Raw genomic sequence first — 24,863 nt, forward strand, 5'->3', positions numbered from 1 at the left:
ATGGTAGATTTTTTTTTTTTTAATGCCTCCTTCTGTATTTAAGGCTTAGGTAAACTCTTATATTAACTCTGGGCCTGGCCATGTGACTTGCTTTGGCCTCTGGGGCAGTAGTAAATGCATCACAAACAGATTGAAGAGTGCTTCATTTGGGCTTCCTCTCTTGCTGTTCTCTGAATTCTGGGACTTCTATGTGAAAAAGCTGATGCAGGATCAGAAACACATGATCCATTTGCTTCCATCATTCAAGAACAAACAATTAACACCCAGAAGCAGAGTTGTAAAAATGACCATCAGCTGTCCCCAGGTGTCTGAGCAATTCTAGTCAAGACCACAGGAACCATCCACCTGAGGTCAGTTCAAATTGTCAACCCACATAATCATGAACTAAAAGAACACTTTGTCACTAAGTTTGGGATAGTCTGTACTGCAGCAAAAGCTAACAGATAGAACATGAGAGAATGGTGTCAAGATGGTTGATCCTGAGAGAAAGAGCTTAGCATAGCCCGAACTTACTTAGACTGTTGGTAAGAATATGCAGGTGCATGTTCGTTGGATGTGTCCACTGCTATCTGTTGCTGCTGACCACTGGTGTCCTGGGATGAAGGTGCCACTGTCTGGGGAGAGGTATCAGCAACAACACCCTAAGGAAGCAAATAAGAACACAAAAGCCTTACTGGCTTTAGCAAAGGGCCTTTTTCCAGATGGACTATAGGGGATAGCCCTTTTCTGTTTGGCTTGAGTAGAGTTGCACTCAGCCAAATGGAGCTACAGGAAGTACCCAAAAGAAAACCCCAGAGCATATCTGGATACAGGCTGAGGAATTCACTTCAATGTGTCACCAAGAGGCTTTGCCTTCAGAAACCCCCTACTGCAGTCAAATGGTGAGAAAATAATTTTCACCATGCTTAGAACTTTTAAACCATGGTTGCATATAGCCATCCTTAATAATAATTTCTTAATCAAAAACTCATGCAGGATTCCTATAAAAACTTGTATATTCAAACATTTCCCTGGGGTAGTCCACCGTGTCATGTCTCTTTGACTTGGCAAAACAATGGACTCTGACCTAAAAAAGGAAAAGAAAACAATACATAAAAGCTTGGAATTCCTTTAAAAGGCCAATGTTAGGTAGGTTTTCTCTTCAGCAATTTGATTTTGTTTCTTTTGTTTTCTACAGTATGAACTAGAATTCATTTTTAAGTTTCAGAAAACAAACATCCTTAATTTTGATTTGCTACTTTCCTCACCCTCTCATTTCTCATAGATGCCAACAAGGAGTTGGTCATCTTTAGGGATAGATGTTTGCTTCTAAGAAAGGCACAGGTGGTTTTATTTGGCAGGTTGGAGGCTTAGAGAGGGCATCTCTCTGAATAGATTCTCTTAGATTTATTCATAGCCTTGGACATCCGCAGTGATGTCAGGTTTCAAATGTTCTTATTCAATTCTCTGTCCCTAACTTAAAGTCCCTTAAATTGTTCCTCAGAATCCAAAAATTCTCCCTATATTTACTTCAATCATTTTTTCCCTAATATAGTATTTGGTATTATGCATTTTTCTGAATGTCCCATCAGCATCTATTTGTGCTGATATTGATGAATTTTCAATGAGTGTTTTACATAGAAAAGTAGATTGGTGCTTTTTCTTTAAGCACACATGAAAGCAACATATAAAAATGTACTTCCATTTTTCTTAGTGAAAGACTTCGTCTTTTTTTGGTAATCTCTTGCCCAACATGAGACTCAAACTCTCAGCCCTGAGATCAAAAGTTGCATGCTCCACACTAAGCTCTCCAGGCACCCCGACCCAAAAGACTTTTTTTAAATTATAGACTTCTTCTTTAACTATAGTTAGAGTGTTTCCAATAAGTCATACTGTCAAATGTGTCCCATTATTTTATGGTCATCAAAATGCTCAGATTCGGTAGATACGCTTATCAATATGTTAGTGTAGACAGAGAAAAATGCAAGTATGTAGAGATCTATGCTGAAAGTGCCTAGAATATCTAGATTCATTAACTGATGATCTGGATGTTTTTGATGGTCAAATATAGCAACACACACACAAAAAAACAAAAAAGCCCACATGTATTTTACTCATGTAGTCTTGAAATTCTGAAAAACCAATTAAAACTTGTTCAATACTGACATATTCTTTGGGGCCCACAGGTCTAGAGCACATAAAAGATTTAAAATTGGACCTCCTTGACTTCCTAAATTATGTGATGGTGTCCTCTTAAACTTCTATGTTTCCCAAACTTTGGTACTAGCAAATATCTGTCATATACAAATATCTGTGTCAGATCCAGTTTATTCTGTGAAGATTTCCCCAATCTCTGTAGCTCTAGAGATTGGGAAAGTCATGGTAGACTTCCATGTGGAGGGATGCCAGCATCCTACTTGCTGGCCAACTCCTGGAGGAGAAATAGCATGGACGCCAGAGGAGTCCCTCTTGATGGGAAGAACTGCACTGTGACCATAATGGCAAATGTTAACAGGAGAAGGGGAAGAGTGGCAAGAGACAATAATGGCTAGGATTAGACAGAAATATATATGTCTAAGTGTTTTACTGCTATCTATATAGCTCTATGCTCCCTTCTCTTCTATGTAGCTTGATGGCCCTGTCCAGTAAAATAATGTGTACAGGGGATGGATTCAGCCCATTTGGGAAGAGAGAAGGAAAGGAATAAAGCTTCCATTAAAGACAAGATCCTTGATACATATTAAGATATTAGGATCCTTAATCCTTGATACATATTAGAATCACCTGAGGTTGTTTTTTTCTTTTTTCCCCACCTGAGATCTTTTAAAAATCCTGATGTCCAGTCAATACTCCAGACAAATCAGAATCTGAGGACAGGACCCAGGCATAAATATTTTTTAAAGCTCTCTAAGTAATTGCAAAAAATAATAAACAGAAAAGTTTGAGAACCAGTACACTAGTGAGAGTATAGACTCCCAAGGGATCTTGTTAAAATGCAAATTCTGATTCAGTAAGTCTGGGTGGTATCTTAGAGTTTGCGTTTCTAACAAGCTCCCCAGTGATGCTGATGGTGATGCTCATCCAGGGACCACTCTTTTGAATAACAAGGCACTAGTAAACTCATTCAAATAGTTGCAATCTTTTATCCTGCCCTATTTATGAGTATTTGTGGTTAACATCTGATGGGGTAGTGATTTGGTCTCTTATCTTTAAGTATGAATATGAAAATGTTACTCCCCTCTTTCCTCATAGCAAATTAGTTTATTTCATGTGCAAAGCACAACATAGGCATGTTTGAATACTTTCATATAGTGAGCTCGCAATGTCAAATTTTAAAGCAGCACAAAACCACACGTAGGGATTGCTTGGGTTATGGGGGACCACAGTACATGTGGCTGAGATTTGTCAACCCTACCTCTTTCTATAAGACAGAGATAGACTTACTTCAATAGAAACAGCTGTCGGAGGCACAGGCGTGTACTGGGGAATGTAGGTCCCTTGCATAGGAGCGGCAGCAGTCATATACTAGAGAGAATCAAAGAAAAATGCAGGTGAACTTGAGATTGCAACCAGCAAGTAAAATACATATCACATGAAACTGTTTTAGATGTGTAGCCCACAGACAGTGCATTATTAGATTCTATTTCGAATCTAAAACGAGGCAGTTCCTATCAGCCAAGAATGACTTTTGCTTACTGATTCAGTACGAACAGCAGCTCATCTCCAAAGTATCAGGGCAGTATCATCCCCCTTTCCTCCTTTGGCTTTTTAACCATTCTATCTTAGGTCCCAACATGGCAGTTTCACATCTAAAATATACATTCCATAAGGGCAAGGGATGATGTCAAGTTTGTTTTTTTCTTCTCATTTTATTGCTAGCACTTATTACACAGTAGGCTGTCAACAAATCATTTGTTGAATGAATGAATCATCATGTTAGCAATAATTTCTTTGCTAACTAAAAAAAATAGAATAATGCAAGAGATACGTTTGTAGCAACATTCAGAATTGGCACATGTCCTCATTTTGTCACTTTTCTAACACTTTTTTAGGTGCAAAAGATATAGTATTACAGAGAATGACAAAGTCTCCTTTGTGCCCTTCCCCCCTTCCATGCTCATGTCACTGTCAGTATCTCCTTCTCAACTCCTTTAATTCTCCAAATTTTCTTCATCTGGATGGACAATGAAATGGTCAAACCATTTTTCACTAAGCTGTAGTATTCAGTAAAACACGCATTGGGAATAACCTGATTTTATGCATTGCAAAAAGGGAGCCCCGGGAAGATTACCTGCTCACCTACAGAAGCCAAATTCCATATATCCATGTCTAATACACATCTCCCCTACAAATGCAACATTGTACTCTTTGAGAATAGAATTTTCTATAGAATCAGCTATATTCCTGAGCTTCTAAACTTGACCAACATCACAGAACAACAGAACCAGAATCATCTACTGAAGACAAATTTCCTCCATTCATGAAAGTTAGAGAAATGATTTTGATGGAAAACTGCAAGCCTCTGCTACTTTATTCTTCAACATTTGCTGAGTTCAAATATGAATGCCTGAATCAATATGCAAAGCCTAAATTACTATGTTTTCTGTATCTCCGTACTTTGAGTGTGCAAGCAACTTAATGGTCCTGAATCAAGGGAAATATCTGAATGAAGATGAGCTCATCAGTTGTCTGTGTTGTTGTTCAGTATTCATGGAGAAGGATATTAATTAAGCAACTTTGGAATAAATGTATCTCTATCCTAAACTAAAAACTCTCTTACTGTATCTATTTGCTAAAAATAGAGATAGCCTTAATGGAACAACTTAAATCAAACAAACCAATATGTTGTCTGTGATCCACATGTAGCAACTAATAACTGTGTAACGCTAATTACAATTAAGTTTAATTCCTACCCATACAAAAATAACCTTGTAACTGGGACCAAAAGCAACTATTTGAAAGGCCTGTAAATATAACTAATTTAGGTTTGCACTTGAATATCACCAGAGATTTCTATGCCCTATTCTCTGTGCTCTCACAACATCCATCAATTTAAAAAATTTTTTCCATCAATTTTCTATTGAAATTATCCAGACTGTCATCTTCTTTTTTTTTTTAATTTATGATAGTCACACAGAAAGAGAGAGAGAGGCAGAGACACAGACAGAGGGAGAAGCAGGCTCCATGCACCGGGAGCCCGACGTGGGATTCGATCCCGGGTCTCCAGGATCGCGCCCTGGGCCAAAGGCAGGTGCTAAACCGCTGCGCCACCCAGGGATCCCCAGACTGTCATCTTCTAAAGACACAGGCCAAACTTTGCATGTCTCTGTATCTTCCAACACACCACATCACACCTGATAAATAATTGTTCAATGGCTGAAGAAAAAGTTACAAGAAAGCCTTCCATCTCCAGTTACAAATCTTACATGCCCTTGGCTGTTAATAATTCTGAGCTCATTGTAGGAATTAATTTCATGACCCCCATAATAGGTTTATACCTTTAAACATGTACTCTACCCTCCCTCAGTCTCCCTTTCCTTCCTTCCTTCCTTCCTTCCTTCCTTCCTTCCTTCCTTCCTTCCTTCCTTCCTTCCTTCCTTCTTTCTTTCCTTCCTTCTGGTAGCACTTCCTAGTTTTGCTTAGAACTAGTGCTTTAAGGAACATACATTGGAATCCTTCTTTAATCAAATCTCAAAAGTCTTAGTAAACTTGTAGCAGGGGAGAATATATTTTTGCCAACTATGAATTTATTTAAGCCCGGAGCTGATTCTATTAGGGCTCAGCTAGGTAGGATGGCTCACCCATTTTACAGATTGATAAACTAAGACCTTATGTAATGGGAATAAACTTCAGTTCTTCTGACTCATGATTGAGCACACTTTTCAGACTACTTCTTTATCTTTGAAATTAAGTAAGTCTTAGGACTTTCCTTTTGATTGTTCCCATCCAATATAGATGCCAGGTTTGTTTGTTGTTGTTGTTCTTATTGTTGTTAATAGGCTATAAAAAACTGATGATCCAATTAAGAAAGATGGAATGATATGTCTTTGGTTAATATTTTTATTGCCATTTAATTTCCATATTTTTTATTTTATTTTATACTCACAATACCTAATTTTCTTGCAGGAGGCCTATCCTATATACTTCATTTATTTTAAAATTTAATGTACTTTTATGCTACTCCACTAAACAGAACCAATAGAGATTTTATAGTATAAATGACATCAGCTCAGTTCAATGTGCTTTGTCTTTTAATGAAAAAAAAAATCTTTCTCATTGCTTTTTTTTTTTGTCGCGGAAAAGATAATAGACAGAACTTGAGAACATTGTTTGAAAATTAGGGATAGGCTTATTTTAAACAAATCAATACGGTGGAGCTTTATGCCCCATAAGACTATTATTTCTGTGTAAACTTTTGCAGTAAAACTCTGCAGTACTCGACACATATATTCTAGGGTGAAGCCTCAAGAAGTGACAGCTTTGTAAAATTTGGAGCAAATGCTTACAGGAAATGGCTCCAGCTATGTGTAAGATCAACTCCCAGCTTTAGGTAATTGGTGACAAATAACTCTGAACTTTCTCGGCAAGAACAGTTTTATTTCCTTAAGAGCACAGATAAACTACAGTCAGACTTAATAATCCAGGCTGCACAAACACTGTTTAGATCTGGATGCCTCAGAGACTTTCCTTTATTTTATCCAGCTAACAAATGACAAAAGACTAAGAGAATGCCCTGTGATATAAGAAACCTGCCCCTTTTAACTTGGTAAATCCTGGTGGATTACCTATTGAAAACATACCAAGAATGGATGTATATCTTTTAAGCTATTTTTTTTTATTGGTATGTCTCAAAGGTTAGAAAATATCTGCCACCATTCTTTCATGAGTACAAATTATTTTGTATTTTTGATACAGTGGCTAATGAGAACCACATTGCAACGAGATGATATGGATAAAATGGGTATGTCCGTACGATATTTTCTTGTTGGTAGCAGCCCAAATTTGAGACATGAATAGGGAAATTTTATGTTTTTGGTAAACAGCTTGATTATTTTACATATTCTAAAAGCACTGGATTTTCATATGTAAGTTTGAAGGAGACCTGAATAGCCATTTTCAAACCCACAGAATAAATTCCAGACTCCATCACTTGTTCCAAGAAGTCTAGACGCTGCATCACCAAGATAGTTACACAAAGAGAGAAAAAAAATGGTGAAATTGGAGACGGATTGTGTTTTTGCCTATTTAAGTTAGGACAAACTGTTTCTGTTACTGTGGAACCATTGATTATTTCCAAGGAAACAAACTCCACATTTTTAGTTCTGGATTTACTTTCTTTTCCCTCACCGAAGCAAAACAAATATGTTTTATGTATTTCCTGAGAGGAAACTTTCATTTAATAATTTGTAGAGCAAAGGAGTAGCAAAGAATTTCCTACATTTGAATTTTTGAAATTTCCTCAAATAATTTATCAAACTTGCTCATTTGGAGTTGTCACTATAGTGCATAGATTTTAAATAGGTGCTTCTAGTCCTTGCTATAAAATTCTTAAAGCTGTTTAACAAATTCCAGGAAGGGGAGTTGTCCAGGTACTATCAAACCTGGAAAGTCAACAGGGATACAGGAAAGCTGTAAAAATGCACCTCAGAGAGGAAGTAGAGCACAAGAAAGAAGCATCATGGGAAATGATGCTAACAGGATGCAGTGTGAATTACTTTCAAAGTCATCTACTGTAAAGTTCCTTCTAAAAAAGGAAGCATAAAGATATAGGGAAGAACCTGCCTGAACCTGCCTGGGTTGGGTGAGTGGCCGAGGGAAAGGCATGGTGTTACTTCAGGTAGAGGTACTTTGTGGTGTGTAGATTTGCCAAATTCTATCATCTCAGAGCTGGGAAGCATACCTGAATGGCAGGTTGGTATCATTTCACATGCTTGCTTGCTTTGACTAAGCAGTAATAACTGCCTAGAGTGAAATTCTAAGAATGCCTCTAAGTCTCCATGCTACTCAATGAATGACAGATCACCCATAGAGAGGAGGAAAGCTGGAGAGATTCTCCTGGAAAGGAAAGAATGTCCACTAGGCTGGACTCCTATATGGTCACCCATTGTACATTCTTCCTATATTCTTTCTGCTTCTGCCAATAGAATGTTGGAGAATGAAATGGGTCTCCATCCAGAATAATAGGAATGCACGCTTTCATAATGTTTTGTGTTAGTATTAATTTATAAAGTAGGTACTAACATAGAAATAACAAAGCAGACAGTTATGAAAGATGAAATAATTATCCCTGAAGAGTAGGTGGAGGTGAATACAGATAGTAGCATATATTTCATTTACCAGGAATAAACATACTCAAGGAGGAAGGATAGCCAGTGGATGGCTTGATAAAATGGAAGCCTAGAATTCTTAGGAGTATGTAATCTGTACTATCTCACCCAGTTCACCAGAATAGTACTAAACATAACCCACAGAGAGGTATGCATTAAATTATTAAACAAAAAATACACATTGTCAATACTGTATTCTGGGGTGGTACCATTTTTTGGCGGCACATAGCAAAGAGAGTAACAAGGAAGCATCTTGGAGGTTGTTCTCAGCTTGGAAATTTACAAAACCTCACCCCCCACCCCACCGCACAATGGGGAGAAGTAGTCATTCTCATATAATTACAGGCTAAGGAGGCCTTCAATCTTGCAGAGAAAGGAATTTTCCTGAATGTATTGGAAAAATCCAGGGCCTGTTAGGTTCAAGCTTGTGCATAGATCTCTGTGGCAGTAATAAAAACAAGATATAATACTATGGAAATGTAGCTGATTGAGAAACTGTGTCTAAAATTTGAACTTCAAACAATTCTATATAGGCGTTATGAATTCTTTCCACCTTCTCAATTTTTTCTAATATTTGCTTTATTTATTTTGATTGATTGATTTAAAAAAACAATTATTAGAATTAATAAGGGCATTTGGAAAGGTTGCTAGATATACTAAATAAAAAACTAGTTCTAAAAAAAACTAGTTCTATATATCAGCAGCAATTAAAAATGAATTTAAAATTATATTATGTAGATAGCATAAAGAAAATTGAATACCAAGAAATAACTTTGAGAAAAGGCATGAAAACTTCTATACTGAAAATTAGAAAGCGCTGATGATAGGAATTAAATAAGACCTAAATAAATGAGAAGATATATCACATACATAGATTAGAAGACTCAATATAGTTAAAATGTTAATTCTCCTAAAAAGAATTGATAAATTCAATGTAACTCCAGTTGAAATCCAAAAAGTAGAAGTCAACAAATTCACTTTAAAAAATTTTATAGAAAGGCGGGACACCTGGGTGGCTCAGTGGCTGAGCATCTACCTTTGGCTCAGGTTGTGATCTCTGGGTCCGGGGATTAAGTCCTGCCTCCGGCTCACCATAGGGAGCCTGCTTCTCCTTCTGCCTATGTCTGTGCTTCTCTGTCTGTCTCCCGTGAATAAAGAAATAAAATCTTCTTTAAAAAACTTATAAGAAAGGCAAAAGACCCAGAATATCCAAGAAACGTTTAGGGAAAAAAACAAAGTTAAAGGATGCATACTTTACTAGATATCAGATTTACTAAAAAGTCATGGTAATTAAGATATTATAGTATTGATTCAAGGATAGAAAGAGTGTCACCATAATTCACTGTAGGCAAGAATGATCATTTTAATAAATGATCCTGGATCAGCTGGATATCTCTACAGGAAAAATGATCCCTAATTCTTACTTCATACTACATACAGTATTAATTTGAGCTAGATCATAAATATAAACATGAAAGTTATTTTAATATAGTTTTTAAATAAAATAGGAGAAAGATTTCATGATATTGAGAATAGAAAAGATCTCTTAAACATGACTGAAAAAGAACTAATAATAAAAGCAAATATTGATAGTTGGGCTTCATTAAAACTATGAATCATTAATTATCAGAAAATAGAGAAAAGATATTTACAGTACACATATATCTGACAAAGCTTATACATCGAATGTGTATTTTTTTAAAAAATTCACAATCAATAAGAAAACTAAGCACCAAATTTTTTAAAATGAGTCTGAAAGAACTATTAATACAATAACTTAGATGAGTCTCCAGGGAATTATTATGAGAAAGAAAAAGAACTCCAAAAGATTATATACTGTGATTCCATATGTATAACATTTTTTATATGATAACATTTTAGAAATAGACAATTAGTGGTTGCCAAAGATTAGACATGGGGCTAGGGGACTAATATGCAGGTGTAGTTATAAAAGTGCAAAAAGAAGGATTCTTGTGATACTGATACTGTGTTCAATATTTTGACTGTGGTGGTGGCTAAAAAAGTTTTACAGGTAAAAATGGTATGGAAAATGCACACACAAATGAGTATAAGTAAAACTGGGGACATCTGAATGAAACTTGTAAATTGTATCAATGTCAATGTCCTGCTTGTGATATTTCAATATAGTTTTGTAAAATATTACCAATGGGGGAAATTGAGGCGATTGTACAAGGGATCTCTCTATATATTATTTCTTACAACCACATGTGAATCTTCAAAATTTCAATAGAAAGCTCAATAAAAACCAAAATAATGGGCAGCCTGGGTGGCTCTGTGGTTTAGCGCCGCCTTCAGCCCAGGGCCTGATCCTGGAGACCCAGGATCGAGTCCCAACGTCCGGCTCCCTGTATGGAGCCTGCCTCTCCCTCTGCCTGTGTCTCTGCCTCGCTCTCATGAATAAATAAAAAAATATTTAAAAACAACAACAAAAATTATATATATAATTATACAGATATGAATAATTATATATTATATTATATTTATAATTATTATATATAATTATATAATTAGATATAATTTTGTTTATATATACATATATATACACACACACACACACACACATAGTCACTCAGGCACTTTAGGAAAAAGAACTTCTAAATTCTAAATGGCCTGTAGGCATATGAATACATAATTTCTTCAATCACTGATCATCAGGAAAATGCAAGTTAAAAATATTATAACACTATACCCTTACCAGCATGGCAAAAATGAAAAAGACTGACAATACCAAGTGTTGGAGAGAATGTAGACAACTAGAACTCTCATACATTGCTAGTAGGGGTATAAATTGGTATATCCATTTTGTAAAACTGTTTGGCATAACATTTATAGAATCTATGAATAAGCGACCCCACTGCTAGGTATGTGCACAACAGAAATTCCTTCAAAGGTACACCAAGAGATATGTGTCAAATATTTACAGCAGCATTATTTACAGTGGTTCCAAGCTAGAAATAACCTAAATGTCCATCAACAGTAGAATTAGTATATTGTAATATATTTATATTGTATAATATAAACAATGAAAAAAAGAACCATTGCTCTACAAATATGGATGAATGTCACAGATATGTAATGTTGAATTTTTAAAAAGGCCAACATACAATGCTTCATACTGTAGGATTCTATTTACCTGAAGTTCAAAAACAATCAAAACAAATCTATGTTAATAGAGGTCATGGTTGTGGGTACTTCTTTGGAGATAATAAAAGGGCAGGGACACAAAAGAGCTTTCTGTAATAACAGGACCTTTTATATCTTGATCTAGATGGTAGATACATGAGTATCCACCATTTTACACTTTCTAAAACTTACTGAGCTATAAGCTTATGAATTATGTATTCTTCTGTACATACCTTAATTCTATAAAGAAGTTACCAGTAAAGAACAAAGGACCAACAGAGAAAAGGAAAGGTGGACATTAGAGGGGAGCAGGGACAGCTTATCCATTTAAACAGATTAAATTGAATGGATTCAGATGTATGTTTGGGAGATTTGTAGGGTACCTCAGTTCTTTTGTCACTGTTTCTATTTCTGCGGCAAGATGTGAGGGGCAAGCAAGAGGTGGTAGGTTTTGGAGACGGTATGACATGGTTGTCTTGGAGAGTGAGAGTGAATGGATCAGGGAAATGCAGTAAGATTTATGGGCAGTGCTGAGGGTCCATTTAAGTTATGTGCCTCATAAAATTAATGTCAAACTCAGCAGCACTGGTGGCATGCTTTACTCTTGCCACATTCGGTTATTTGAAGGAAAGGAGCAGACCGAAAATTGGATGCAAGCAGGATCAAAGTTCTACCAGGAGAGGATGATGGAGGAAGAGTGAGCAAGGGAGATGGGGACTCATGAAAGGGAGTGACTGCAGTGTTCTACTATAAGATCTAAGCTAGCATGGATGTGAGCAGATGAAGGAGAAAACTCATACTGACAAAGTGGCAGGCAATAAGCAGGTAGGCAGGCTTACTGATGTCATAGAATTATTGCAATAAAGATTGTTAAAGTGGTTGTTGAAGGAAGGAGGTGGTAGTCAGAGAATGGCTGGTTTGAAATTGAGCTAATATTCAAAACTGAGATTTGGAGTTAGCACAGTGATTGCTAATAACCAATTCTAAGATAGGGTAGAAAAAAGATCAGCAGAAGTGGGGAACTCAGTAAATGAGAGGTCAAGGTGATCTATTATGAAATTGCAAGAATAGACAGATATTCTTAATTCACTTATTAGCAACATTCAATATGATTTTACTGAGCCCCTCTTATGTGCCAAGTTTTAAGTGAGCATATATTATAGTGTTGAAACATGGATTGGGCAATAGGACCTGACAGAACTTAGAAGAAATAGATTTTGCTACTAGCCCATTGGGTGTCCTGGATACTTTATTCATGTTTCTGATCTTATGTATATAAAGCTATTTAATTTTATCTATTATTCATTTGTGCCAATCTCACATTCACCACAGTACCCAGAAACACAGAGGCTGATTCAATCCTAGCAAGTCGATCTTTTGTATTGTTACTACTTTCTTCTGCTAGTCTTGCCATTTTGCATTTGAATTTACTGTGTATGCCTTCCTTGTTGTTTAACATTCTCTGCTGTTCTTGCATATTAGTATGGCTTATTGATAGTAAAGAATTAGAAGTCTCCGTAAAGTGGAGACCTTTCTCAAATGACAAAGACTCCTGAGGTCAAATCATTTATTTAAATCAATCTCTAAGTTTGAAAGTATCAAGAAATCACTTAACAAATGATCTGACTGTCCTACTATCTAGGTAGTTCTTCATAAATGTATGAGAACCCATAGCTGAACTAATGCCCTCAGCTTCTTCAGACTCATTTAATCTTTTCCTAAGGAAACCAGGTTTTTATATTTTTTAAATATTTAATTTTTAAAAAAATTTTGGAAATGAAAGTGAAATGAAATGGAAATGAAAACTGAAGGATTTTGTCAAGAAGCTAGACAAGTGAACCAAGAAGTCTCCAGTGGAAACTCTGTTGTTTTCTGTTTAAGTCTGTGACTAAAGCATTAATTTGAGCTAAGTAAAGAAGACACTTCAGCTGAAGGAAGGGAACTGATCCAAGGTGCCACACACACTGTAAATTCCATTTGCAGGCAAAACATTTCCTCTCAACCATCTCAGGCCCACACATTGTGAATGCCAGTCATCCTAGTGGACCAGAGCAGACACAACAAGAGGAAATGTTGAGGGTGACCCACAATATCCTTTGAAAGAATCCAGTCTCTACAAGAGTCAACAAGAGTCATGTTCTTTTTTGATGTGTTTGTTTTTTAGTGAAGAGACCTTCAGAGATGGAGCTTGACCTATTTGACTAGTTGGGATATTCATATTAGAGATTGATCATATGGATGAGGAGCAAATGAAGAACAGAGAGGAAGGGGCAATGAAAGAAAAAGATGGATCAACATTCTAAATAAGGAGGAAAGAAGATAAATCAACAATGAGTTGGGTATAAAGCTATGTGAGAAAAATATTTCTAGAAACTGTATTTAGGAAAAAAAAAAACAACAACAAAGAGATTTACATGGCACTGCTCTACCCCTGTAAGTATATTTAACTTTGGTATAACAAAAAACATAATACAGGAGTTACTGCCCAGGTATAGATGTTTTCATTCTTTTCTCCAAAGATGTGAAGAGTTCAAAGAAAAGAGCCAAATGCTCAAAGATAGGAGGATTGGAGGGAAATAGACCTTCTGGTACCAGAGTCCGATTCCACTCCTTGCCACAAGAATTGAACAGTTTGTTTGATGACAGCTGTCAAACAGTGGAGAGATGAAGAATGTGATCTTGGGGGTAAATTTCAAACCACTTGCACTAAGTTCTTTGAATCATTGTGACCTATAACATATCACACTCAGCTTTACCCAAATCTCCCTGCTCACAGTGATGAGTATTCTTTTCATAATTTCCTTCCTCTATGTCTTTTGCTTCCTACTGTGTTTTAACCTCTTTCTATACACTCCTGACACCCATCAAAAACTTGTTTCTCAAACTGAGTCCAGATGCTAAATTTCTATATGAAGCCTCATTCTTAATTTGGAAGTGATCATTCTCTCCTCTGACATCTGACAGTTCTTTATCTGTACTTCGGCTAAAGCTCTTGGCACTCAAACCCTGGAAGCTCCTAGAGGCACTATCCCTGATTCATCATGGTTGGCACTTAATACACAATTATTGAATGAATGAATGACTGCAAAACTGGGTGAATAATTCGGGACTCTGGGTGAAAAACTCAAGCTGTATAACCCATAGGAGCTATACAGTTGTTCAGGAAAGAACACAGAGATCCCAGTCCTTTGTTTTTGTCTTGATGCCTGTGATGATTTGTTTTATGTGTCAACTTGAACCAGCTAGGAGATGTTCAGATAGCTGGGAAAACTTTATTTCTGAGTGTGTCTGTGAGGACTTTTTCCAGAAAACCTTAACATTTAAACTCATAGTCTAAGTAAGGAAGATCCTCTTCATCAGTGTGGATAGGCAGCAACCAATTCCCTGAGGGCTTGGACAGACTTAAAAAAAAAAAAAGTAGAGGAATAGCAGATGCTCTCTCACTCTTCTTGAGCTAAGACATCCATTCTCTTGCCTTCAGACATGGGAGTCTTGCGTCTATGGCTTTTCAACTCAGGAACTTATAATAGTTGTCCCCTGGTTCTCAGGCCTCAGACTGGAAGTTTACACCATTGGCTTCCCTTATTCAGATTTGGACTGAATTATATCACCACTGTTTCTGTTTCTTCAGCTTGCAGAACCCAGACTGTGGGACTTCTTGGCCTCCACAACCATGTAAGCCAATTTCTGTAACTTACCTCTTTATCTATTTATCTTTCTATTTATCTCTCTCTCCCTCTCTCTCCCTATCTCCCTCGCTCTCTCTCTCTCTCCTACTAGTTCTGTTTCTGTACAGAACCCTAATACAATGCCTATTTCATAAATGAATTGGTAGACAAAATGTGCTTATAGTGTGTCTTCGAGTTTGGCATTTCTTTGGAAGCACATTATGGCACGAAAGAAAACTAATGAAAATTGTTATAAAGGGTAGAGATGAGACTTTCTTAAGACCCACCAAAATTCTCTAATGGAAAATACCCCATATTGGTGGAGACTTGATTATGGCCTTCAAATACTGGAAACCCCAAATTGTAAGAAAAGGCCAGCTTTACTCAGGAATCCAAACTACAAGGACTGCTTCAAGCCTGAATGAGAACATCTCACCCGCATTAAGTGGGAATTTGGCCTATGAATAGAAAACCATTGGATTTTTCAGAGAGAACACTAGAAATTCAGAGAGAATAAGATCAGCATGCTTGTGAACAAAAGGGCAAATGAGTGAAATCTTTTCATTGGAATAGGTTGAAAGGTAAATATTTGGAATTATCTCACTGGCGAATTAGAGAGAGAGACAGATGATCTAGGACAAAGGAAAAAAACTAAAGTCCCAACATTATTATCAATGGTGGTAGTGAGGGTGTTGGTAAGACAACAGTTGAAGTGATATACAACAATTTTCTTTGTTGGAGAAGGAAAGAAATTGAATAGGGAAAGTTGATGCATGCAGCAGAAAAGGGAGAGGCAAATATGAAATGCTGATATACAAGTATGAGGGTTTTAAGATTTCAGAGGGGCAGCCATTATGGTTAGGTCCATAATGTGGCCTTTGACATGGGGGGCTGGAGTTGCTTAAGGTGAAAGTCACTGGAATCAAGGAGGTGAAGGTGAATCAACCATGGTAATAATGAGGCAGGAACTGGAGGCAACAGGAGACTAATGACAAAAGGTCATACTGAATGTGGGGTTTGGCAAAGAGATCAATGAATGATAGCAAAAGTAAGTGGAAAAGGATAACTTCCTGGGGCAGTGTCACTAAAGGAAGAAATTTGCTCACTGTGTACAAGAAGCAACAGTGATATAAAATACTGTTAACATTTCCCTCCAGCTCCATGGGTCAAAGAAGAAAGTGAAGTCTATATCCAAGAAGATGGTTGAAGAAGGACATATCCTTAGGACAACAGATTTTAGGTGAGGCATGAAGAAGAAATAATGTTTTGTGAGGAGCATGAAGATGTAGAGGAATTTATCTTTGTGTTTTACAAAGTGCTTTCAGAAAAATACAGAGGAAAAGATAGCAGAGGAGATCAGCAGTAAATGGGTGACCCACTGGGCAAGATACTAGAGTATCTTGGTGAAAAAAGACTATGTGAAGGCAGAAGCTCCAGCCAACTGAATTAGGATAGTGATTCCAGAGACAAGAGAGAGAAGTCTGTTGGCATTTGCTCACCTCTAGGTTCCAGCCAGGCCAGGTGAGATCTCAAATGGTTTCATAGCTTGATATATGAACGCCTGTAAGTCATGCTAGAACTATTACTTGTTGGACATATAAATATTCTTTCTTCTTTTTTATTTTTCCTACCTGCTCCTTACTAGAGGCCATTCACTCCAGAGAGTTGAAAGACTGTACATTTGAATTCAAGTTCAACCTAAGGATAAGCAAATGTTCCCTGTACAGAACTGCACAAAATGAATGAACCTTGAAAAATGCTTCGGCAGTCCGGGTGGCTCAGTGGTTTAGCACTGCCTTCAGTCCAGGGCCTGATCCTGGAGACCCAGGATAGAGTCCCACGTCGGGCTCCCTGCATGGAGCCTGCTTCTTCCTCTGCCTGTGTCTCTGCCTCTCTCTCTCATTCTGTGTGTCTCATGAATAAACAAATAAAATCTTAAAAAAAAAAAAAAAGAAAAATGCTTTTCAGAAACCACTGTTGGTATATTACTCTTGACTCACAAGTGCTTTCACGATTTCTTAGTGGACAGGAAGAAGGGGCTCCTATAATAACTCTTATTATCATTGGTGTTGATCAGAAATGCTTCTCTGAAAGATAGCCAAACCTTCCACCCATAAAATAATCTAGTAGCAAAACTGAAGTGCTTTTCTTTTTTTTTTTTTTAAAGATTTTATTTATTTCTTCATGAGAGACACACACAGAGAGAGGCAGAGACACAGGCAGATGGAGAAGCAGGCTCCATGAAGGGAGCCTGACTTGGGACTCAATCCCAGGTCTCCAGGATCACACCCTGGGCTGAAGGCGATGCTAAACCACTGAGCCACCCGGGCTGCCCTGAAGTGCTTTTCTTCTGGTTTCTTCTTCTGTCCTTGTTCATTGCTTTTACAGTTGTTATCATTTTTGAATATATTAATTACTGCTAAAATTTAAATTTTAAATTTTAATTTGAAAAATTTTTTAGGGATCCCTGGGTGGCGCAGCGGTTTGGCGCCTGCCTTTGGCCCAGGGTGCGATCCTGGAGACCCAGGATCGAATCCCACATCGGGCTCCCGGTGCATGGAGCCTGCTTCTCCCTCTGCCTATATCTCTGCCTCTCTCTCTCTCTCTCTCTCTGTGACTATCATAAAAAAATAAATAAATAAATAAAATAAAATAAAAATAAAAATAAATAATTATTTTTAAAAAATAATCTTTACCTATTTAACAATTGGGATTTAGAAGTAATTTTCTATTTGATTTTCAAGGCAATATGAAAGAAAGAAGAACTTTGTACAATAATAACAACAAATAAAACCAGGAAAATATGCTGACATTGTTTAGCATGATGGAAGATCTAGGTTTGTATCTATAAATCTCAGTTTTCTTATAAAATACAGTCAAACATTCATGCTTTACAGGTTTTTTGGAAATATTAATGAAATAATGCATACAAGTCTCTTATCATAGGGCTGGGTGGCTGTTAAGAACCTAATAGATAGGAACTGTCATTACTATTGGTTTTACTTTTGTTGGTATTATCATTATGACAAGAAAAAAACTTTCATGATCTTAATATTTAGGATCAGAAATCAGCTTTGGTAGGAAATGCTTATTTATTTTCTCATAGAAATTACATTGAGACACCTGGGGTGGACATACAGTTCCAAAGGCATGGGTGACAGACATGTACCCTACATGAAAAGATAGTGAAAAACAGGCAAAATGGGAAGAGCTTACATTTTTGAGAAATGGGGAGAGCCAGATGAAACAAGGTTGGGGGGGCAGTGGGGAGAGATGCCCATGAGCAGAATGAGCACAAGCATATAGAGGGAAAGAGCTGGTGAAATCCCATCACGGGGATGTGGCCAAAGGGCATTTAAAGCACAGGGTTGCACCTTTATAATCAATATGAGGTTGCTTACATGCCCAACATGTGTCCATTACTGATCATGCCAAAGGGTTCACTAATGTTATTCTAAGTAGGGTTTTTGTGTGAAAACTGGGGAAGGGGGTAAATTCACATCTGAATCAACATAATGCAGAATATAGAGAGCACACAGAGGTGACTACAATGCCTATAATGCCCTAGAAAAATTTAACTATTTCAGAAAGCTGTGGACTTCCAAGGGTGAGGAATTGGGGCTTCCAGCCAATTTATCTGGTTTCAAAATACTGGTGACCCAGAGACACTCAGGTAACATTCTTTTTTTTTTTTTCGGGTAACATTCTTAAACAAAGAAGGTGAAATTGAATATAGTTAACTTGGAAGGGCTGAAAAGTTATTCTAAATCTTAGTATTTTCTTATCCACTGGAAAAATAAGAAATAAAAGGTTTGATCATGGACAAATGTATGTAAGAAGCAGTTCCAACAGGAAATAAAACTGATATAAAAACTAAATAGACAAAAGGACCAGAGTGTACTTTCTTAGTGGTGGTATAGAGGAAGTAAAGCAACCAAAGTCACATAGAAAGAAAAATCAATCTAGATATCACACTACTCTTAATTTTTATGTATGTCCTAATTTTCCCTGGCTTGGTCCCACTTAGTTCATCTGTTCTTCTTTATCCTAGAAGACTTTATTTTCTATTTAGGGCCTTCACTAACTCAAAGGCTACTATGGACGCTATTTTCCTAGAACATTAACTACAGATGTTTCTACAGTTTGGGGCCTGTTTTTCTCTTTCATTTGACCAAAGGAATTGTGTTTCCCACCTACCATTCAAAAATATTTATGAGAGTCAACTCCGTTTCACCAATCTCCTCCTTCATGAATTTCATGCCCATTTACAGAAAATAAAAATATATGGGTTTGAATTTCTTAAAAACGACCCTTATTTCTTATCTAAAAGGATATTTACAAAAAACAAGAAGAGAAACTTAACAAGAGGGATCAATGACTAAACTGTGCCTCAAGATCACAAGTTATAATAAACACAGATTCTAGAGAGAAGATATGAACAATGATAAGAAGGAAGGTGCAGTCATCATTTTTTCTTACCCACTTCTCAATAGGAACCCAGATTTCCTTTGAGAATTCTTATGTTTCTCTTTCCCAACCATGTAGCTAGAATGTACTTAGAATGTACAAGTGGATCTTTACTTACTTACACAGTAAGTGGATCCTGATCCCTTGTCTAGAGGTGGGTGAGAATAAACTTTCAGAACCAGTGAGACTACAGATGTTTACTAGAGCTCTGGGAAAGAAAAACTTCTTCTTCTTTTTTTTTTGTTTTTTGTTTTTTATTTTTTGTGGAGACTTCTAGAAATGACTTTTGCTCTTCCCTGGCAGAGGAATAGTGTGAGTATATGGGGTCATTGCTGGGACAGCCCCTCTGCTACCAGGACAGGGAAGTGGGACTGGGTTTGTTAGATGTGAGGCTGTGGAATGGTGGAATGTAGATGACATGCAGTTATGCAGAAAGAAAATAGGTCTTTAGTGACATCATTCAAGCCATTAAATTAAACCATTGTGAGCCGAATGTTTAAGTAGCCCTGTAGTTGGAGAGGTCATATTAATTTAAAAGAAGAAATTAGGCAAAAGAGAAAAGGAATTAAAAAATATACAACATTATCAGCTTGGATAGAACTGGCCAAAACCACAGCAGGCCAGACTAACAGAGGCTCTGTGTTACTATGCCTGTAAGGCATTTTATCCTTTCTTATCCGGGCAATAGAAGTTGCTGATGGAAACTTCTCTGACATTGATAGTTCGCTGTCTCTTTTAAACATTTACCCAAATTCAGCTTGCCTAATTATTTTAAATATTTTTCATTACTATTTATAGCATCTCAAGACCATTTCCTAATTAGGAGATTCTAGTTAACAGAGTTTTCTGAGATTTCTGAGGAAACTCATATGGAAAATGGCCACCACTCTTCCACATCCGCCTTGCAGCTTAATGTGGAAACAATCCACTATAGTCCCTGATATTCCAGTACTGGGGTTAAATGTTAACACATTCAGAAATTAGTAGTTTGTCACACAATAGGCCCTCAGGAGGATGTGAAGAAATCCTGAGAAACAGGCTCAGGCCAGTTTTGACGAAAGAAGGAACTATGAGATTACTCTAGTTGATTGGATAGGCCCCACAGATATAAAGCTCTGAAATAGTTCTTAGAAAAGCCTAGGAGAAGAGAATATAAAACGGAAATAGAAAGTGGATGCTGGATAGTCTCAAACGATCACTTTATTTGTATCGATTCTGCAAATGGCCTTAAATGCTAGAGCTATTGTATCCTGCTACCATTTCTGCTATCATATCACTTGACTGGATTCCCCACACCTTTCCAGTGTTACTAAAGGTTGTATTTCTCTAGATACCGCTCATCCAACTCATTTGTTCTGTTAATCTTGGTAGACTGACTTTCCTGAACTAAATCTTACATACTGCTTGTAACCCAAATATTCTATTATCAGATACCTTGTCTAATTTCTGAACTCTAATAAACTCAACTCATTATTTTATTTTTCCCTGTTTTTTTTAAATTTTAATTCCAGTTAGTTAACAGTGTTATATTAGTTCAAGTGTATAATATAGTGATTCAACACTTCCATACATCACATTGTGCTCATCAGGACAAGTGCACTCCTTAATCTTCATTATTTATATCACACACACACACACACACACACACACTGCCTCCTTTCTGGTAACTATCCATTCCCTATAGTTAAGGGTCTGTTTCTTGGTTTGCCTTTCTCTCTCTTTTTTTACCCTTCGTTTGTTTATTTGAGTAAAATCATGTATGTTTTTCTCTGACTTATTTAGCGTTATACTTTATAGCTCCATCTATGTTTTTGAAAATCAGGATTTCATTCTTTTTATGGCTGAATAATATTCCATTGTATATGTATACCATATCTTCTTTATCCATTCATCAATTGATGTACACTTGGGTTCCTTCCATATCTTGGCTATTGTAAACAATGCTACTATAAATATAGGGGTGGATGCATCCCTTTGAATTAGTGCTCTTGTATCCTTTGGATAAATACCCAGTAGTGTGATTACTGGATCATATAGTAGTTCTGTTTTTAACTTTTCAAGGCACTTCCATACAGTTTTCCACAGTGGCTATACCAGTTTGCATTCCATGGTGCAAGAGAGTTCTCCTCTCTCCACAACCTCACCAACACCTGTTGTTTCTTGTGTTGTTAGCTTTAGCCATTCTGACAGGTGTGAGGTGATATCTCATTGGGGTTTCGATTTTCATTTCTTTGATGATAAGTGATATTGAGCATCTTTCCATATGTCTGTTGGCCATCTCAATAAATTACTTTAAATATCAAATGTTACCTAGGAGTGATGCAAAGCTAGATGTAACCAGGTCATCTTTAATAAGCATTGCAAAAAAAAGCCTTCACCACGGATTCCTTTCATTCAGGATCTTCCAAATTATATTCCATAAAAGGAGTATTCCAAGAAATTTTTATAGGTGTTCCACATACAAAGTACCCCTGAGTAAACAAGTTTTTAAAATGAGGGGATAAACCAAGTTATGTAGATATTTTTATCATGGGAATAAGAGTCCCTTTCTCTCTTTTCCTCCTTCCTTCTTTACATCCACCATTTCTTCCCCTGCAGGACTTCTCAGTGTTTAATGTACAGATATTTGTTGTGAATCTATGTGCATCTCTAGGAAGACAAATGCAGTTTGCTGCATTTCTCAAATGTGATGGACCTTAGAACTTAAAATAAATAAATAAATAAATATATATATATATATATATATATATATATATATATATATATATATATATATTAACATTCCATGAGACTGAGGTACATTCTCAAGGACCTGGGTTTTTAAGTTTGACTTTACATTGGAATCACCTGGGCAGCTTTAACAACATACTGGTGCCTGGGTCCCACCTACAGATAATCTGATTTAATGAGCCTGGAGCATAGCCTGGGTTTTTGGATATTTAGAGCTCCCCTAGTGATTCTCATATGCCACAAAATTTTAGATCTGCTACCTTAGGAGTTTTTTGGGAAGTTATGCTTAAATACGTTCCATAAGGACATCTATATTTCACATGACTAAAAAATTAATCAAATTTAGGTGATATATTCCTGTTCTGTACTCTGTATTTCTATCATTCTTCCTTGAAGTTTTATCTTGCATTAAGAACAGGAGAGTAAAACAGAGACATATGTGTGTGTATGTGTGTGTACATGTGTATATGTATGTGTTTGTGTGTAATTGTAAACAATTGTAAAAGCATGGAATGTAGGTAAAATATTCTCAGTTGTACACAGGATTCTTTCTGCAGCACTGGTAAAAAGAAGGGATGGGGCTTCATGCACAGGAGGAGAGGAAAGTACAAGTGTTCTCATTAGCAGTGAGTCACAGTGAGTTTGTAGACAATGAAGGTCATCCTGGGTGTGAAACTGGGAACTCAGTTGAAAGCTCTGTTTCTACTTTTTCATGTTTTAGAAATACAAACAGTAAATAATCAGGATTAGATGCTGCCAGTTACAAAAAGAGCCTTAGTATCCAAGCACAGTGTAATCCTTTTAACTGTATTTGACACCAGTGGAAAATAAAAAGGGCCATTTTAGTCATTGTTCTAATTACCTAAGGCTCAAAGAGATGTGCTAGAAAGGCAGATGGTTGTTGACATGGTGTGATTGCTTCTGTATATCTCTCTATATATTGCATATGAGTCTTGGTCCTTTTAAAATAGAGCTTTAACATTACTAAGATCTCCCTGAAGTAACCACGTAACATGTAATAACCACACCATAGTGAATGTGCATATCATGCAAAGATGCCAATTCATTTGATTTTATTTTCCTAGGATTTCCTAAATCTATCATTATAAGCCATGAATCCTGTTAGTTTGAGTGGACTGCATAAATTCACATAGGGATTTCTCTGGTTATCAAAAAAGCCACTATGTTCATAGTCCAAGTCAAATTCTTTTTTTTAAATCCTGCAGGGGCCCCTGGGTGGCTCAGTGGTTGAGCATCTGCTTTTGGCTCAAGTAGTGATCCCACGGTCCTGGAATCGAGTCTTGCATTGGAATCCCCGCAGGGAGCCTGCTTCTCCCTATGCCTATGTCTCTGCCTCTTTCATGAATAAATAAATAAAATCTTTAAAAATAAATCATATAAATAAATAAATAAATAAATAAATAAATAAATAATAAATAAATAAATCATGCAGAAGGAAGGAAATCAAACAAGACACAACAATGTATAACAGAATTCTGGGAGGAAGAAAAGAGTTTGAATAATGAAGGACAATTAACATTCTCCTTTTATTCAACTATCAGTTTTTCTCCTTCTGTTGTCTTACTTAGTCCAGCCTTTTCCCCTTCACCTGCCTGTGAGTGGCTGACTGACTTGGAGCAGTTTTCATTCTTGAGTGAGCATCATAATCACCTGGACAACTTATAGGAGATGATGATACTGGGCCTAAGCATTGTGTTTCTAACAAGTTTTAGGAGGTGCTGATGCTACTGGTTTAGGACATTTTGAGAACCAATAGCAGAGAACTGAAAATGTGAAGTCATAAACTTGGAGTCCTAGAAAGTGAGTAGCATAAAGTCTCTATTATAACTATTCTAATTTCTCATCAAACTCACACAGTATCAGCTGCCTTTTCAGCTCCAGAGGGGCCCCAGAGAGACCACTGAAGGGCTGGGATCTGAATGCTGATATTCCTAAATGTTCATCCCTTCACTGGGTGCTGCCTACCTATCTCTGGCATTGATGGGATACTTGTGCTATGCTTTCAGGTTCTCATGCCTTCTCCTTCTGTGTGGCCACTGAGAGTGGGCTGCGGTGAGGAAAAGTGGTGACAGGAACTCACTGCAGAAATGAACACAGAAACTGCACTCTCCCATGCTTTAGTAAGAACTCTTTGGTTATATTACTTATGTTAATATTCATGTTTTTAAACATAAATTAGTGATTATAGAAAAAGTCCTATGAGCTTGATGTGCTTTGCTGTGGCTGACTGGTTGGATTCCAATCTTGATGAGCTTCCCAAGGAAAGGTATTTTAGAAACTAGGCCTTATAAACACTATGTGATTTAACATCACATGGAATTAGTTCTTCAAATGAACTTGAAACCTTAAATGGCTTGGGTGATAAGTACAAATGCCAGTGGTGGGAGTTTTAATGCAAACAGACACCTTATACTATAAGCTAGGGGCAAAATAATTCAATTGAGTTTAGGGGATTAAAAAAAATCCTCAAATCTTGCCTAAACTAGCCAAGTTCAAGGCCATCAATCAAACCTAATTTCCTAAAGGA

At 36.8% G+C, this 24,863-nt stretch overlaps 1 protein-coding gene across 19 annotated transcripts in view; it reads right to left on the bottom strand.

Annotated features, from left to right (window-relative positions):
• RBMS3 (RNA binding motif single stranded interacting protein 3) overlaps window positions 1-24,863 on the bottom strand; it is a 1,328,331-nt gene that overhangs the window by 13,686 nt on the left and 1,289,782 nt on the right. For 11 of the 19 annotated variants that reach the window (XM_038570636.1, XM_038570630.1, XM_038570628.1 and 8 more), the window contains 2 exons: window positions 3,424-3,504; window positions 514-641 (listed from right to left, as the gene is read on the bottom strand). In XM_038570636.1, the coding sequence (XP_038426564.1) occupies window positions 514-641; window positions 3,424-3,504 (209 nt within the window). Of the gene's footprint in view, window positions 1-509; window positions 642-3,423; window positions 3,505-24,863 lie in introns of those variants that run through there. The other 8 variants (XM_038570631.1, XM_038570637.1, XM_038570648.1 and 5 more) reach the window with 1 other exon arrangement.

This window comes from Canis lupus, chromosome 23 (assembly GCF_011100685.1).
Source record: "Canis lupus familiaris isolate Mischka breed German Shepherd chromosome 23, alternate assembly UU_Cfam_GSD_1.0, whole genome shotgun sequence".
Lineage (NCBI taxonomy): Eukaryota > Metazoa > Chordata > Mammalia > Carnivora > Canidae > Canis > Canis lupus.